The 16,654-nt window shown below is 48.3% G+C and overlaps 1 protein-coding gene across 3 annotated transcripts in view; it reads left to right on the top strand.

Annotated features, from left to right (window-relative positions):
* Window positions 1-16,654, top strand: part of Mapkbp1 (mitogen-activated protein kinase binding protein 1) — a 54,734-nt gene that overhangs the window by 29,998 nt on the left and 8,082 nt on the right. For 2 of the 3 annotated variants that reach the window (XM_036184462.1, XM_036184460.1), the window contains exons 3-19: window positions 8,411-8,473; window positions 8,787-8,844; window positions 9,640-9,810; window positions 10,160-10,297; window positions 10,459-10,641; window positions 10,840-10,857; window positions 11,158-11,318; window positions 12,161-12,350; window positions 12,841-12,987; window positions 13,205-13,380; window positions 14,061-14,152; window positions 14,708-14,833; window positions 15,112-15,182; window positions 15,320-15,441; window positions 15,871-15,946; window positions 16,055-16,166; window positions 16,493-16,556. In XM_036184462.1, coding sequence (XP_036040355.1) covers window positions 8,411-8,473; window positions 8,787-8,844; window positions 9,640-9,810; window positions 10,160-10,297; window positions 10,459-10,641; window positions 10,840-10,857; window positions 11,158-11,318; window positions 12,161-12,350; window positions 12,841-12,987; window positions 13,205-13,380; window positions 14,061-14,152; window positions 14,708-14,833; window positions 15,112-15,182; window positions 15,320-15,441; window positions 15,871-15,946; window positions 16,055-16,166; window positions 16,493-16,556 — 1,968 coding nt within the window. The remainder of the gene's footprint in view (window positions 1-8,410; window positions 8,474-8,786; window positions 8,845-9,639; window positions 9,811-10,159; window positions 10,298-10,458; window positions 10,642-10,839; window positions 10,858-11,157; window positions 11,319-12,160; window positions 12,351-12,840; window positions 12,988-13,204; window positions 13,381-14,060; window positions 14,153-14,707; window positions 14,834-15,111; window positions 15,183-15,319; window positions 15,442-15,870; window positions 15,947-16,054; window positions 16,167-16,492; window positions 16,557-16,654) is intronic. The other variant, XM_036184461.1, reaches the window with a different exon arrangement.

Here is a 16,654-nt window from a genome sequence, read left to right on the forward strand (position 1 = left end):
GTTTTTCGAGACAGGGTTTCTCTGTGTAGCTTTGCGCCTTTCCTGGAACTCGCTTGTAGACCAGGCTGGCCTCGAACTCACAGAGATCCTCCTGCCTCTGCCTCCTGAGTGCTGGGATTAAAGGCGTGCGCAGCCGCCACCACTGCCACCCCCCCATCCTCCCACCTCCCCACCCCCACCCCACCCCACCCCACCCCACCCCACCCTCCGAGGAACCTAGGTTTTCCTAGCACCCACATAATGACTTACAACTGTCTGTACTTCCAGTTCCAGGGGATCCAGTGCCCTCTTCTGGCCCCTGCAGATAGGTACCAAGTAGGTATGTGGTGCATATGCATACATGCAGGCAAATATTCACACGTGTAAGATTTTAAAAAAATCAAAAAATGTCATTGAGTGGTCAGGGCTCCGGTGGGGAGTAATTGGACTGATAGTATTGTGACAAGGAGAAAGCAATATGTGAGACTGGATGTTAGAGTGTTCCAGATGGAGGAAGTGTCAGGTGCAAAGATTCTAAGGAGAAGAGGAATGATTTTGTTACAGGAACCAGTCAGCTAGTGGTTAATCTAGAGTGAGTGTGAAGAGAGAACTTAGGAACCATCATTATGTCCCAACTTTTAAATCTTGCTGCTCACAAGAATTTGCCTCTTGTTGGGGAAAGAAATACCTTTGGAGTCCTCTGGGCAGAGAAAATTATCCTGATAGACCTATACCACTAGACATGTAAGTCATGGTGTTAACACTTAAGTCTTTCTTTGTCTTTTTCTGTTCTGTGCAGACACATTACCCATTTCACAACTAGGTTTTCACATGTTTTTAAGGAGAGGTTTGTAAAGTGTCCCATAAACAGACATTAATGGATTGCATGGCCTGACCTAAGAGACTTGTTTGGAAGACATTGAATCCTAGGTATAACAAGAGGACAGCAACCAGGGTGCTGCAGGTCATGCATTAGCCACTTCATCTCTTATAGTCATGATTAAAGAAAGTATGGGGGAACTGTCTATAATTCATCCTCTGGATGACACTGGCAGCTCGCAGTTTGTAGAAAGCGTTGTGTGGAATGCTGTCTATACCTAGGAGCTTCCTGTTACAAAAGGTAACCTCTTAGGTAGTCTTTTCCTTGTTACCCTTCAAGAAGACTGCCAAGAACACTATATTAGTTACTTTTGTTATTGCTAAAATAAAAACCTGACAAAGCAACTTCAGGATTTGTTTTGGCTCGTATTTGAGGGTGTAGTCCAAGATGAAGGGGAGTCATGGTTACGGGGGCATGAGGTGGCATAATCCATTGTGTCACAATTAGATAGGGAGAGATGAGTTCTGGCTGGAGCTTGAGATGGTGCCATTCACATTCAGATAGGCTTCCTCCCTAAATTAAATCTTTCTGGAAACACCCCCCCCCCCCAGACATACTAAGAGGCATTTGTTACCTGTTACCATGGTGATTCTAAACCTGTCAAGTTGACAAGATAAAGCATCACAACCCCACCACTCAAACACATCACTTTAAATAATAACATTTTACCATGACACCTTGTCTTGTTTTAATCTCATATTTCAAAAATACATCTGTTAGTCCATCTTCAAACATTCCATAGTCTTTTAACTTCAACAGTTTTAATATTCTTCAAAAGTCCAAAGTTTCTTCTTAGACTCAAGGCAATCTCTTAACTATGAGCCCTTTTAAAATAAAAACAATTTTCTTGTTTTCTTTTTTGGTTTTTTGAGACAGGGTTTCTCTCTGTAATAGCCCTGGCTGTCCTGGAACTCACTCTGTAGACCAGGCTGGTCTCCAACTCACAGAGATCCACTTGCTTCTGCCTCCCAAGTACCAGGATTAAAGGTGTGTGCCACCACTGCCCGGCAATAAAAGCAATTTTTATACTCCAATATAAATGGCACAGAAGAAATATTCCTATTGCAAAAGAGAAGACTGGAAGGAGAGAAAATATAGGCCCAAAGCAAGACCAAAGCCCAGGAGGGCAGATAGCAAACACTGTAGTTACATACCACCATCTGGGGTCTCCTGATGGAGTCCTTTGAGCTCCAATAGCTTGGACAACTCTGTCTCCCCAGCTCTGCTGCCTGCCTGTCTCTCATGGGCCAGCTTGACTCCGTGTCTACTACTTTTCTAGTTAGATATCTATCATTTAGCCTTGATATCCCCAATATCTTAGGGTCTTCACTGGAATTTAGGCTTCATTTTCCCAGCTTCATGCAGTGGCCTCTAGGGGCTTCTTTGCAGGCACCCCAGCCCTGCCACACATTGCTTGCCATGGTAGCTTTCTGGAACTTTGGTGAAAGCCTCTATGACCCACTCACCTTTGCATCTTTTCTTCCAGCACCACAGGAACCATGCTGCCAGGTTCTGCTCTAGTGTGAGGTGTAGCTTGTCACCTCCCACTGCAGCTGCAAATCCTCCATGTGCCTTGAAGCTTATCCTGGGGAAACATTCTCCAGGTGGCCATTATTTGCAGTTACCTGATGGACCTTTAGTGGGTGAGGTCTTGCCCTCAGGGTACCTTTGCTAGAGTTCCAAGTACAGCAGGACATTCTGTGACCATTTTAGCTGCTTTCTTTGCATCCTTTGTATCCACAACTTTAAGCTCTCTCAAGTTCCTTTGCCAAACCACACATTTTTTATACCTCTCTGCCATACTTATTTTTCTCCCTCCCAGTAAACCTAACACAGCCTGAATACTATCATGTCTTCAAAGTCCTCTACAAGGCAAATGAGTCCGTTACTCTTGAATTCAGCTGTTCAAACACAAGTTCTCAGAATTCGGGCAAAATGAAGCTAGAGTCTTTGCCAAATTGTAACACCAATAGCCTCTAGCCCAGTTCCTGAGACAGTCCTTGTTCCCCTTTCAAACCTTATGAACAGGCCACAACTGCCCGATTTCTCTCAGCTTATTCTGATCTTCCAGACTCCCCAGGTTAGTTTAACAAGCTCTGCTTACAGCGACTCAGGGCTTCTCTAACCTGCAGCTCTATACACTTCCACAGTCCTCAGGCAAACCTTAGGAACCACTAAAGCTTCACCATGGCAACCCCTTGTCCCAGTTTACTTTATCATCTACTGTGGTGGTTTGAACAAGAGTGGCAGGGAATGAAACTGTTTGAAAGGATTAGGAGGTGTGCCATTGAGGTGGGCTTTGAGGCCCAGTCTCTCTCTGCCTGATCACTCTCAGCAAAGACTGTAGTGATCAGGATATAGGTACTTGCACCATTAGAAAGCAGGGGTCTGAGCTGCCATGGCAGATCACAACAGGCAACTCAAGGAGTCTATGAGCGGGATCGTGGGAGCTCTCTGCATGGGTGAAGAGCCTCAAAGGGCTCACCCACATTCCCACATGGGAGGATGTTGGGCACCAGATAATGGGTAAAGATATTGCTAGCAGTCCATGGAGTCTGCTTAAAGGGCAAAGGAGTTTATTAGAGAAGGAAAACTCACGATACAGAACAGAGGAATTAGGGTTGGGGATGTAGCTCAGTGGTAGAGCGCTTGCCTAACAAGCGCAAGGCCCTGGGTTCGGTCCTCAGCTCCAGAAAAAAAAAAAAAAAAAAGAACAGAAGAATTATTGCAGGGTCCTGGAAGGCTGAGGCACAGTTCCACACTGTTCTTTTGCCTGGTCTGTCTCCAGCATCCAAAACCATGAGGGAGCAAAGAACAAGCTGTATACATGCATCCCAGGTTTTAAGCCCTCCCCCCCCCCAGCAGCCACACCCCAGGGGCATGGACTTCAAGGTCATAGCTAGAATAGCTACCCACTACACCGCAGTGCCGTACTCCCCCACAATGCTCTCTGCCATGATGATAATGGATTAAACCTCTGAAACTGTAAGCAAGCCCCAGTTAAATGCTTTCTTTGTAAGAGTTGCCGTGGTTATGGCGTCTCTTCACAGTAACAGAACAGTAGCTAAACAGCTACTCTGCTTGTTGCTCTGACAGAATACATGACAGAGCAGCTTCAGGAAGAAAGCTTATTTCTAGACACAGTTTGAAGCGGCAGCCCATCATGTCGGGGAAGCCATGGCAGCAGGTATGAGGCAGCTGAGACACTGCAGAGAGATGAAATCCGTGCTCAGCTTCCTTTCCTCTTTTTACTCAATCTAGACCTCAGCCCATGGGCTCATGCCACCTGCAGTCCAGGTGGGTCTGCCCTCCTCAGATAAGCCATTCTGGAGACTCATAGACATGTCACTGTGGTGAGGCTAAAGCCTGTGAAGGTGACAGCAAAGACTGTAGTGAACACCACGCTGGTTGGGGGGGCCACAGCAGATAAGAAGACTGAGGTTTTTGAAAGTAAAGAAACAAGTTCCAGGCACACAGTATATTCACAGATGGGTCTGTCCGACCGCGGTGGTCTTTATCTTCTACCATTATACTACCCTTGGGCACCAGTGACTTCTGGCTGTAATATGGGAGAACCACGGACCTGTCCCTGCGGCTCTAGGTCATAGGTCTGACAGGCTTTTCAGCAGAGTTTGGAGGTCTTATGACTAGTGACTTAATGCTTGTTTTTTCGTTCTTCCTTCTTTCTTAACTTCCTTCTCTCTCTTCTCTCTCTTACTCCCTTCCTCACTTTCCCTCTCCCTTCCTCACTTCCTTCCTTCAGCTTTCATGTATTCCACACTGGCCTCAAACTCATTATGTAGCCCTTGAACTTCTCATCCTCCTGCCTTTACCTCCTGAGTGCTGGGATTATAGGCATGTACCCCCATGCCTGGTTTATTAGTGACTGAAAGCTTTATTGACACCTTCCACACATGCTGAGTGCCTGTCTTCCTGGGCTGGGGACTTAACAGTAAACAAAACACAAAAATGGCATCTGGCCTGAGTTGAAAATGCAATGATAGGTACCCCTCACAAAGTGAATTATGTGGAAAATTAGAAGTTGCTATATGCTTTGGAGAAAGAATAAGTAATGGTGGTACAGTGCAATAAAGAATGTGGGGAGTGAGGGTTAATAATAGGATTACCAGGTAGCATTTGAGTCATGCATGAAGGGACCTTCAGTATGCCTCCGTGTGGCCCTTCTGATTTTACTTAGCCTGAAAGAAATGTGAAGAGACAATGTTTTTTGTTGAACAGCCTAGGCTTGTTCATGTATGTGCTGCTCCACTCCTGGCTCATCCTGATGTTCAGTTGGCCTTGCCTCTGAAAGATGGAGAATGGTAGAAGATAGATCCTGTGCGAATGGAGCAAGCCTGGGCCTGTGCAGGGTTGGGACTGTCAAGGGCTTGGCCCTTCCTGGCACTAGTGTCCTGAACTGAGGCCCTAAGGGACTTACCCTCCCTCTGTGAGGATGAGCAATCTCTCTGTGCCCTCAAGTTCTAAGTTACAGGAGTCAGCCTGTTGGGCCAGCCCAACCCAGTAGTCCTTATGTTGATGATTTCAGTGAGTATTGCTGCAAGGGCTTAGCTTGCTGGGCAAGGACATTGGAAGTGAAGGCCAATGGCTGATGCCAGCTGTGCCCCACACTCCTCTCCCTCCTGACTGAGGTGCTTGCTAACAGTTCACTAAGAAGACCAAAGAGGTTCCTAGGGGTTTTGAGAATAGGCCCTCCTGTGTACTGGAAAGACTTAAGTGAGCTGGGCATGTATAATCCATGGGCACAGCTCTTCCCTAGGCAAATACATGTGTGCTCACTGTGTCTCTCCTCCTCTCTGAGGGGTTAGTTTCCAGTCTGAATAAATAGGAGTAAAATGTTTAGAGGAAAGGCTGCACTCTGTGTTTCCAGCCCTGCCTGAAAGTTTCCTGTTACTTGACACAAAGGGAAGGTAGAGGGTGGGATCTGTTCATCTGCCTGTAGCCATTCATCATTCTGCCTGCACTGTCTCACACACACACACACACATTGTTGCTCTCCTTCCTCTTTCCCCTGTGAGCTTGAACTTAGGAGATGGACGAAACAGAAGAAATTGTATTCCATGAAGATTCAAATTTGTACATAGTGACTAGAAAGGTTTTGGTGTTTTATTTTGTTTAACAGGATCTTATGCAGCCCAGGCTGATCTCACACTCACTATATAGCTGAGGATGACTGAACTTCTGATCCTCCTGCCTCTACCTCCCAAGTGCTGGGATTATAAGTGTATGCCACCACACCAGGTTGGAGTGTTTTTTTGTTTTGTTTTGTTTTGTTTTGTTTTTTTGAGACAGGGTTTCTCTGTAGCTTTGGAGCCTGTCCTGGACTAGCTCTGTAGACCAGGCTGGCCTTGAACTCACAGAGATCCATCTGCCTCTGCCTCCCGAGTGCTGGGATTACAGGTGTACGCCACCACCACCTGGCCTAGGTTGGAGTGCTTTAAGCAGTCTGATGCACTGCCCTTTAAGAGCTACCCTGCTGCTCTAGGCTGATAGGCTTAAGGGAACACTCACAGGCAGAGCCCCCAACACCAGCTTATTCTGCATGTGGAGTGTGGTTGGCCTCATTGTGTCATCATTGCAGTTAGAGGAGTTGTGTCTCGGAGAGCAGAAGCCCTTTGCCCTTGTCCATCTGTTACTAGTCAGAAAGCTAGTGGCCTACAACCTGTCAGACTAGCTCCCTTTCCTAGAGCTGAGCCATGGAGGTCTCTTGAACAGCTCAGGGCAGATCATGAGGGTCAGAAAACAGTAGCCACAGGAAACTCTGTCGGTTATCAGTCGATGATAGCAGGCCTAGAGGATATTATTTTGCACACACTGAATAGTATTGAATTGTAACTGACATATATTTTCATACACCTGTTCAGAAGTGATAGAGTACAAAATTTCCAGAGCCATTTTGGGTTTTGCCATGTTTTATGTTCTTAAGGCAAAGTTTTACTTTGTAGCCCAGTCTATCTTTGAACTGTCTTAGTTAGGGTTTCTGTTGCTGTGAAGAGACACCATAACCACAGAAACTTTTATAAAGGAAACCATTTCATTGGGGCTCACTTTATTATCGTCATGGTGGAGAGCATGACGACACACAGGCAGATACAGTGCTGGAGAAGTAGTGAAGAGTTCTACATCTGGATCAGCAGTCAGCAAAAAGAGAGAGTAACACTGGGCCTGGCTTGAGCATTTGAAACCTCAGAATCCACCCCCATGACATACTTCCTCCAACAAGGCCACACCTACTCCAGTGAGGCCACACCTCCAATAGTGCACTCTGTATGAGCCTGTGGGGCCACTTCCAGTCAAACCACCATAAACTTGATATCTTGCATGTCTGCCAAATGCTGAGGTGACAGGTATGCCCCGAAGTGAAAAGAGAGAGGAATAGGGAAAAGGGAACAGGGAAGAATGAGGATGAGGGTAGGAGAAGGAAAACAGTTGAGGAAGTCTGGTAAAGGGAATTGGCAGTGATGAGACTCAGGACTTCAAATCTGTCGGTCAGCTGGAAGTTCTGGATGTTTGGTCCCATCACAGTTCCAGCGTCTCCAGAGAATATGTGGGCTCTGTATATTGGATTAGTTTATTGGGCCTGAGATGCTGAGTGCTTGTTGTCAGCGTGTACCTCTGCTTAGTTTCCCACTACGTCTGCCTGCTGTCTTCCTCCTGCTCTTTGGTATACAGCCTCCAGCCTTGCTCTTGCTAAGAGATTAGACAGCTGGACAACAGGCTGGGGCCTGCTCATAACCCAGGAGCCTGCTGAGAACACTGGCTGGCTCTTAGCCTCTTATTGCTGCTCCCCAGAGCCACCTCTGGGTCTGATCCCATCTGGAAGCCTTGTCGCCTGGGTGGAAAAGTTGTCCCAACCCCTTGTGTGTGTGTGTGTGTGTGTGTGTGTGTGTGTGTGTGTGTGTGCGCGCGCGCGCGCGCGCGCACCATGAAATGGAGGCAGAATCTCCACTTGCCTTGTTCTGGTGGTCAGAAAGCCCTGCTTAGGCCCTGAAACTCAGAGGTCCTTTAGCTCAGCTGGAAGTGCTGTAACATTCTCAAGTCATTCCCAAGGCCCTCTCAACCTGTCTCTGCTCCCTCCACCTCCAGCTTACTAGGCCTTCCTACAGTTGCAGTGCCTTGCGTAGCGCCATGCTCTTTCTTACTCAGTAGGTGGAGGCACACCGTCTATAACTGATTAAGACATGGCTCTAAGCCTGAGAACTGGTTGCAAGCTGAGTCCTGAGCTAATCAAATCACATTTATTCTTCCATCTTTATTCCTTCATTGGGATATGTGCAAAGGTTGTGGGAAGGCCTGTATCTCTGCTGTCCTTTGTCGGTATGATCGGAGATGGGGCTGGTACTTAGGGTCCAGCTGAAGGGGCTTCCATGGAGCCCTTTTTACCACCTGAAGCTGCTGAGATAGGCCCTTTTGGGTGGAGAAACTCTGAGCTTGACTCACCTATTCCCTCTGCTGGGTGGCCAGAAGTCCCAGGTGGGCCCTTGAAGGAACTGTAGTTGGGAGCTAAGCCTAACATCTCATTTGTCTTTTCAGGTGTGTGGTTGTGCTGTTCAATCCTCGGAAACACAAACAGCATCATATCCTCAACAGTTCCAGGTATGTGGGCGTGCCTCCAAGGGGCAGTGAGAAGGCCTGGGCCAGCCATCCGAGGCTCTGGGAGTTTGGGACCTGGTTTGGCACTGAGGCCAGATAAGGAAGTCTCACATATACCCTGGAGTCTTTGGGTCTTGTGTTTGGAGACTATGCAGGAAGAGGGAGGAAGGGAGTGTGTGTGTGTGTGCGTGTGCGTGTGCATGTGTGGTGTGTGTGCGTGTGTGTGTGTGTGTGTGTGTGTGTGTGTGTGTGTGTCTCGAGGGAATGGGAGTGCTTAGCTGACTAGGTCCAACCGAGCTTGCCCTGTCTCTTGCAGGAAGACCATTACTGCCCTTGCCTTCTCCCCTGATGGCAAATACTTGGTCACTGGAGAGGTGAGTGAGGAACAAGCAACCATATTGTGGCTTTTGGGTGGCCTGCCCTCAGCAAAAAGCCACAATCCTGTGTCTAGTTAGGGGGCACTCACTCTTGCTTCTTGGACTGATACCCTGGCTTCTGCTGTGTCTTAAATAGTTGTTCTTAAGCTTTGGTGTGATCAGATTCACTGGGAAGGCTTTTTAAAGAACTCACAGCTGGGCCCCTGCTCCAAAGTTGTCTGATTCTATAACCTGGGATTCCCCAGATAGCTTTTCTTTTAAAAACAAAAAAATTTATTCATTTATTTGTGTGGGTAAGGGGCGTGGAAATCTCACTCAGATCATCAAGCTTGGTGTCAAAATGCCTTTACATGCTGAAGCCATCTCTTACCTCCTCTTCCCTATAGCTTGTAACAGGGTAGGATGGTTAAGGACACACATTTTGAAAACCACCACCCTAAAACATTTCTTATCTCCAGATGCCCCCTTCTGGGCACACCAGGAACACAGCCCTTGGTCTTACAAGGAGACAGTCGGTGCCGTAGTAGACAGCTAATACTCATGTGTAGGCCTGGCCGCTTGCTAGAGTCATCCAAGGGGCTTTGGTCGGACGCGGAGGCCTGGGCTAGTCCTCATCCTAGGCACTGGTGTCCTCAGATATTTACTGTGCTTCTTCTATGCCTTTGTCTTTCTCTTTGCTGTGGAGCAGAGACCCATTGGAGGAGCAGTGTTTAGGAGCTGAGGAGGCTAGAGACCAAGGAAGCTACACAACACCTTCCCATAGGTCTCACTCACATTCTCGCTTTCCTACAGAGTGGGCACATGCCTGCCGTGCGGGTTTGGGATGTGGCTGAACGCAGCCAGGTGGCAGAGCTACAGGAGCATAAGTATGGCGTGGCTTGTGTGGCCTTCTCCCCTAGTGCCAAGTACATCGTGTCTGTGGGTTACCAGCATGATATGATTGTCAACGTGTGGGCCTGGAAGGTGAGTGGGCTGGTTGGCATGGCCTTGGCATCCTCATGGGGTTCCAGTGTCTGTGGGGAGTCAGGACACTGCTGACCTGAGCAACTTGGTTTACTTCACTGATTCCATCTCACTCTTGAAAACTGTGTGAAGTGGAGACTAGTCACTGGGTGCCAGGGTGCTGCTCGAGGCCGGCTTGTGTCTTCCCATACTCCCGAGGAACTAAACTGTTGAATTCCTTTAGTAAATACTAGAAAGAAAGTTGTTTTGTTTTGTTCCAAGTAGAAATTCTTGCCAGCTCTTCTCCATCCTCAGAACCCTCCTTAGTCCCAAGGGGCAGGGCTTTGATTCTTCTTTGACTTTCCCTCAGAAAAACATCGTTGTGGCCTCCAACAAAGTATCTAGTCGGGTGACAGCAGTGTCCTTTTCCGAAGACTGCAGCTACTTTGTCACCGCAGGCAACAGGCACATCAAATTCTGGTATCTAGATGACAGTAAGACCTCAAAGGTGAGACTGCCCTTGGCTCATAACAGTCACACGTTTTGGATGGGCCTGATCTGCCTGGGCTGAGGAGTAGTCCCGGAGAAGGGGGGGGGGCGCTTGTGCTTGTCCTCTCCTCCTGAGCACCTCATTTCTAGGGTAGATGGATGGGGTGCATATCTCCACAGGTGAATGCCACTGTGCCCCTGCTGGGCCGCTCAGGGCTGTTGGGGGAGCTGCGGAACAACCTGTTCACTGACGTGGCCTGTGGCCGAGGGAAAAAGGCCGACAGCACTTTCTGTATCACGTCGTCTGGGCTGCTGTGCGAGTTCAGTGATCGCAGGCTTCTGGACAAATGGGTGGAGCTGAGAGTGAGTAACTCCGGCTCCTGGACAGGGTCTGCTTACATCTCAAATTAGGGGAGAACTGGCCTTGGGGCTCTAGACTTGGGGCTGGGCCTTTGTGCATGCTGGAGGGGACTCCAAGAGACCCGGGCTGGCCTGTGATCTATATGACTACTTGCTCTTGTTCTTTCTCATCTCTCTCCCCTGCTTTCCTCTTGTGCTCAGAACACTGACAGCTTCACAGTAAGTGCTCCTAGGCTTTCCTCTTTTCCGCAGACTGTGTTTCTCCTTTCTGGGATTTTCCTACCTTAGCATCTTGGTCCCTCTGATGCCTAGAAGGGTCCTCAGTTTTCACCCCACTTCCCAACTGTGCAGGGCTATAGGCCTTCTGGGCACATGCTACTGGAGGGAGGGTATCTCGGAACAACTGAGGGGCTGCCCCTGCCTGGGCCTGTCTCCTTTTATAAGGGACCTTGCAGAGGGCTTGGCAAGATCAACAAGACTGACTAGGAAGCTTGCTGACCTGAGCTGCTCTGCCCACAGACCACTGTGGCCCACTGCATCTCTGTGAGCCAAGAATACATCTTCTGTGGCTGTGCTGATGGCACCGTGCGTCTTTTCAATCCCTCCAACCTGCACTTCCTCAGTACCCTACCCAGACCCCATGCCCTGGGAACAGACATTGCCAGCATCACTGAGGCCAGGTGAGCTGTGGGGGGCCCACTATCCCATTCAGGGCTTAAGTTAGTACTTCAGGGGACAGAATGAAGAGTGTGTCAGTGTTGGAAGATCACCTGGAACACCTTATAGACAAAGAATCTGGGTTCCTTGCTATTTGTCAGAACCAAGGAGACTGAATACCATAGAGGACCACAGAGTGTCTCAGTCAGTGAGTCTTGGGAAGAGCAGTTATAAAATCTGGGCTTCCTTTAGGTGCTCTTAAGAATGATTCAAGGGATTGAAGTCTTCTAGTTGGATGATTTAGAAATGGGGTCAGTTTTACAATTGGACACCTTGGTAATTTATAATTGGGAGGGTAAAGTGTGCTATGGTAAAGGCACAGCCACCAATCATGCTAAAAGGGGAAGGGTGATGTTTTGTCATTTTTATGGTTAGGCACGTGCCCTCAGTAGAAGATGATGGTGGTGATGATGATGATGACGATGGTGATGATTTTGAAGAACTGGAGATAGTACCCAGGGCCTTGCTTGTTAAACTAGTGCTCTACCACTGAGCTATATCCCCAGCCTCATTTTTGAGGTTTTTATGGAGGTCTTGTTTTGATCTCTGTGCAAAAATGCTTATAGAGCCATCTAGATTTGTGCCTCATTGTGACCACAGAATCGCCTCCTCTGATATTGGTGGTCTGTGAACTTGTGTTCCTTTGGAAAACACCATGCTCATCAACTGGTGTTGGCTCAGCTGCTGGGTGGCATCTCTCGGGACTGCTTTATCTTCTCAGATCCACTTCCAAGTCTGTAGGTCTGGAGACTGCTCTGTGTGCCTTCCCTTCCTTTCTTGTAACTTTCTGTCCTCTTTCCCACAGTCGCCTCTTCTCTGGAGGGGCTGATGCCAGGTACCCAGACACCATTGCCTTGACCTTTGATCCAGCTAACCAGTGGCTATCTTGTGTATACAATGACCACAGCATCTATGTTTGGGATGTGAGGGACCCCAAGAAAGTGGGCAAGGTGTACTCAGCTCTGTATCATTCCTCATGTGTCTGGAGTGTGGAGGTATGTGGGATGGGTTTGTTGGAATACCATTGTGAGAATAAAAAATAGAAAACACCAAGTACAGCCTTAGGTTTCTGCCTCCCTGGTTTTAATAGCTTCCCTGTTAAGGACCTGGGGCCTGAGTTTGAATCTTAGTGCCTGTGTGTCTCAGGCTTCTTCTTGTGTGCCTCTACCTAGCCTGAGGTTTGCCTCATCCTGGGTTCAGGGATTTTGGACAAGTTCTAAACTTGGCCAAGCCTCAGATTCCTTAACTGTAAAGTGATGTACCCAATTCATGCAATTGTTGTTATTGAGACATTATGGCACATAGAGGGTACTGGGTTCATGGGACTTTTCTCACCATGTGTGTATATGATAGTACTGTCTTGTTTCTTTACACCTCAGGCGAAGTCTTGGTGCCCTCTCTTAGATTTCATTCCCATTTCCATACCCATGAACAGGCAAAACTGCCCCCAAATGGAAGCCTAACTCTTTCCCTCTGCCCCTTTAGGTCTATCCCGAGGTAAAGGACAGTAATCAGGCCTGTCTGCCCCCCAGTTCCTTTATTACCTGCTCCTCAGACAACACCATCCGCCTGTGGAACACAGAGAGCTCTGGAGTACATGGCTCTACCCTGCACCGAAACATCCTCAGCAATGTGAGTCAGAGGTTTGGGCCCCCCATTTCATAGTTAGTGTCCCCATATCTACAGATTCTGACCTTGCTTCAGGAACTGGCTCCCCCAGTCTTGATCAGTCAACTTTGATTTGGCTGGGCTGTATGAGCCATGGGTTGATTTTTGGCCAGCATTCTTCTGTGCTTGTACCCTGTCCTCTGGGACTGCCTTACCCATCTCTTTTCACCTTTCCCATTAGGATCTCATTAAGATCATCTATGTGGATGGGAACACTCAGGCTCTGTTGGACACTGAGCTACCTGGAGGAGACAAAGCTGATGGGTCCCTGATGGATCCCCGAGTTGGCATCCGTTCTGTGTGTATCAGCCCCAATGGACAACACCTAGCTTCAGGAGACCGCATGGGGACGCTTAGGTAAAGTTGGTTCTGCGCTTAGGTACTGATTGTCTCCCATGGTGCCTGGGGTAGTTGAGTCCTCAAGTACAGTGCTTTAGGAGAGTTTGTCTACCCCCAAAAACCTCAGGAACAAAATATTTATTCCCTAGTAGGGAAAGAATGAGCTCAGGAAAAGCTATCTCAAGCAAGTGGGCAGAGCTAACAGCTATGCAGCGGCATGAGGAGGCCCATGATATGGGGTTCTAAGAAGGACATCATATTGTTTCTGTGGTGTTCTTGCAAAAAACTGCATGTAACTCATTTCACTTATAAGAGACTCAAATGAGATACATACAACAGAGTAACTGTCAATGTTCTTCAAAATGTCAAGGTCATGAAGGGTGAGGAAGGGTGGAAAACGGTCACAGACTGCAGGAAACTAAAGAGGAGTGATAATTAAATTTGGACTCTGTAAGATCCTAGATCAAGTAAGGATGTATGGAAAAAATGGTGACATGTGAATATGATATTTAGTTAATAGTAAATGCCCTGGTTCTGATAATGTGCTGTTGTTATGCTTGTTAATTAAGAAATATAGAACACCTGTACTATTTGAAAATTTTCCTTAAGCTTAAAAGTATTTTTTTAAAGGTGGGGAGAGGGTGCAACAGAAGGAGGCCCCTCCTCTTGCAGCCTGCAGTGGTCTCTCATCTTTGTAGGGTCCATGAACTACAGTCCCTGAGTGAGATGTTAAAGGTAGAAGCCCATGATTCTGAGATCCTGTGCCTGGAGTACTCTAAGCCAGACACAGGTAAGGCCGGGCTCTGGCACGGGCCCTCCTGCCCTGTCCCTTAGACCTATCTTGGCTTCTGATAAGCTTGAGTCTTGTAATCTTTGGGATCATTCTGTCTTTGTAGGATTTTAAGAAGAGAGTGTGTCTTAGTTAGGGTTTCTAGTGCTGTGAAGAGACAGCATGACCACAGCAACTCTTATAAAGTGGCTTATAATTCAGAGCTTCAGTCCATTATCGTCATGGTGGGACATGGTAGCATGTAGGCAGACATGGTGCTGGAGAGGTAGTTGAGAGTCCTACATCTTGGTGAAGTGGTCTGAGTGTCACACTGAGTGAAGCTGAGCAAAGGAGACCTCAAAGCCCAACCCCACAGTGACACACTTCCTCCAACAAGGCCGGCCACATCTCCTAATAGTGCCATTCCCTTTGGGGGCCATTTTCTTTCAAACCACTTCAGGGCAGCTCTATCCCTGTTCCATGGTTCACGTAGCTTTAGGGATATGAGACTCCATCCTCTTTACTGGGCATTGTTAAGCTTGCTCGTGTGAGCTGATGGTGTTCTTCCAATGCCAGGTTTGAAGCTGCTGGCATCAGCAAGCCGGGACCGACTGATCCACGTGCTGGATGCTGGGCGGGAGTACAGTCTGCAGCAGACACTGGACGAGCATTCATCCTCCATCACGGCTGTCAAGTTTGCAGGTGGGACTGGGAAATTGAGGCTCTACCTCCCTCCATCTACCACCTTGCTGTACTTCTGTGGTCTGCTGGGGGGAGTTTGGGAAGTACCTGGGAGTCGTGAGGCTAGGTGGGAAGACAGGTGGAATACACACTTTCAGTCTAGGGGACTCTGAGTCAGGTGAGGGCATAGGTTTAGTGGAATGCATTCTGTTTGAGTAGCTTGATTGGGGGAAATAAGGGAAGGCAGGAGAAAGACTGTCTTCAGATGATGGAAGCAGCCAGGTCCCTGTCCCCCATAGCCAGTGATGGGCAAGTGCGTATGATCAGCTGTGGCGCGGACAAGAGCATTTACTTCCGAACTGCACAGAAGGTAAGGCCACTGGGTGTCCCTGACAGGGCAGGGGTGGGAATGGGCTCTCAGGTTACAAGAGGTGAAGAGAGACAAAGCAAGCTCTGTGACCTGGTGATGCATTTGGATGTGGTCTGCCCACATGCTCCCTACTGCAGTCTGGAGAAGGAGTACAGTTTACACGAACACACCATGTGGTGCGGAAGACAACCCTCTACGACATGGATGTGGAGCCTAGCTGGAAGTACACAGCCATCGGCTGCCAAGACCGAAATATTCGGTGGGCACTCCCTTCTCAGACTTTTTAAAAATTCGTTTTTAATCTATCTATTTTGTGTGGGGCGGCAGGGAAGGGATGTGCATGTACCACGGTGAGCATGTGGGTATCAGACGACTATTTCAGGACTGGTTTCTCTCTTACTGTGACATGGGCCTAGAGATCAAACTGAAGTCATCAGGCCTGGCAGCAAGCAGCTTCACCCTTGTGTCATTTTGCTGGCCTCCCCTCTCAGACTTTTGGACCACATTCTTTCATGCAGCTCAGTCCCCACATCTGCCTTTTTGTCCAGGCTTTTGAACGTCTTAACAAAGTACTTGGCCTTACCTGAGAGAGTAGGCCTTGGGTGGTGAGAGGGATCTCCCAGAATACATGGGGAGTGAGTGTGCTTTGATGCTCTCACCTGAAGTGAACAAGTGCCTTCCTTTACAGGATCTTCAACATCAGTAGTGGGAAGCAGAAGAAGCTGTTTAAAGGGTCACAGGGTGAGGATGGCACTCTCATTAAGGTAAGGGCCCTGTGGGATGAGCACGGCGCCAGATGGCTCAGGGATAGAGTGGTACTGAGTGGAGAGGGGGTGGTGGATTCCTTCTCTTGCCTACATGTGTCTTCCCAGGTGCAGACAGACCCCTCAGGGATCTACATTGCTACCAGCTGTTCTGATAAGAACCTCTCCATTTTTGACTTTTCCTCAGGCGAGTGTGTGGCCACTATGTTTGGTCACTCAGGTGAGTGCAGCACCTACCTCCCCATTCAGAATTCTCCTTTGTTCCCTTGTCTGTTAGCGCCCATCTAGTCACCATATGACTCTGCCCATCTACCCTGGGAGGGGTCAGTTGACTGAATCAAGGCTAGGAAGCCCTACTGGCAGAGGGGGACGCTGTGGTTGGTACCTTTCCCCTTCCCCACATCCAAACTCTTATACTACAAAGCCCCTAAGTGTGGAGAGAACCTGACCTCCCCTCTAGCCAATGCCCGTCTTCACTGCTAGAACAGGCAGGAATTTGGTTAGGCTTTCCTGGCAGTTCACAGACCATATTCTTTACTCTTACAGAGATTGTCACTGGCATGAAGTTTAGTAACGATTGCAAACATCTCATCTCTGTGTCAGGGGACAGGTGAGCAGAAGCCAGCTTCCCTGAGAGGCAGATCTCTGTACCACCCTGTCCCTCCTCTCACACCCTCTCAGGATGTCTCTGGGAGGTGGGTCCAAATA

This window comes from Onychomys torridus, chromosome 4 (assembly GCF_903995425.1).
Source record: "Onychomys torridus chromosome 4, mOncTor1.1, whole genome shotgun sequence".
Classification (NCBI taxonomy): domain Eukaryota; kingdom Metazoa; phylum Chordata; class Mammalia; order Rodentia; family Cricetidae; genus Onychomys; species Onychomys torridus.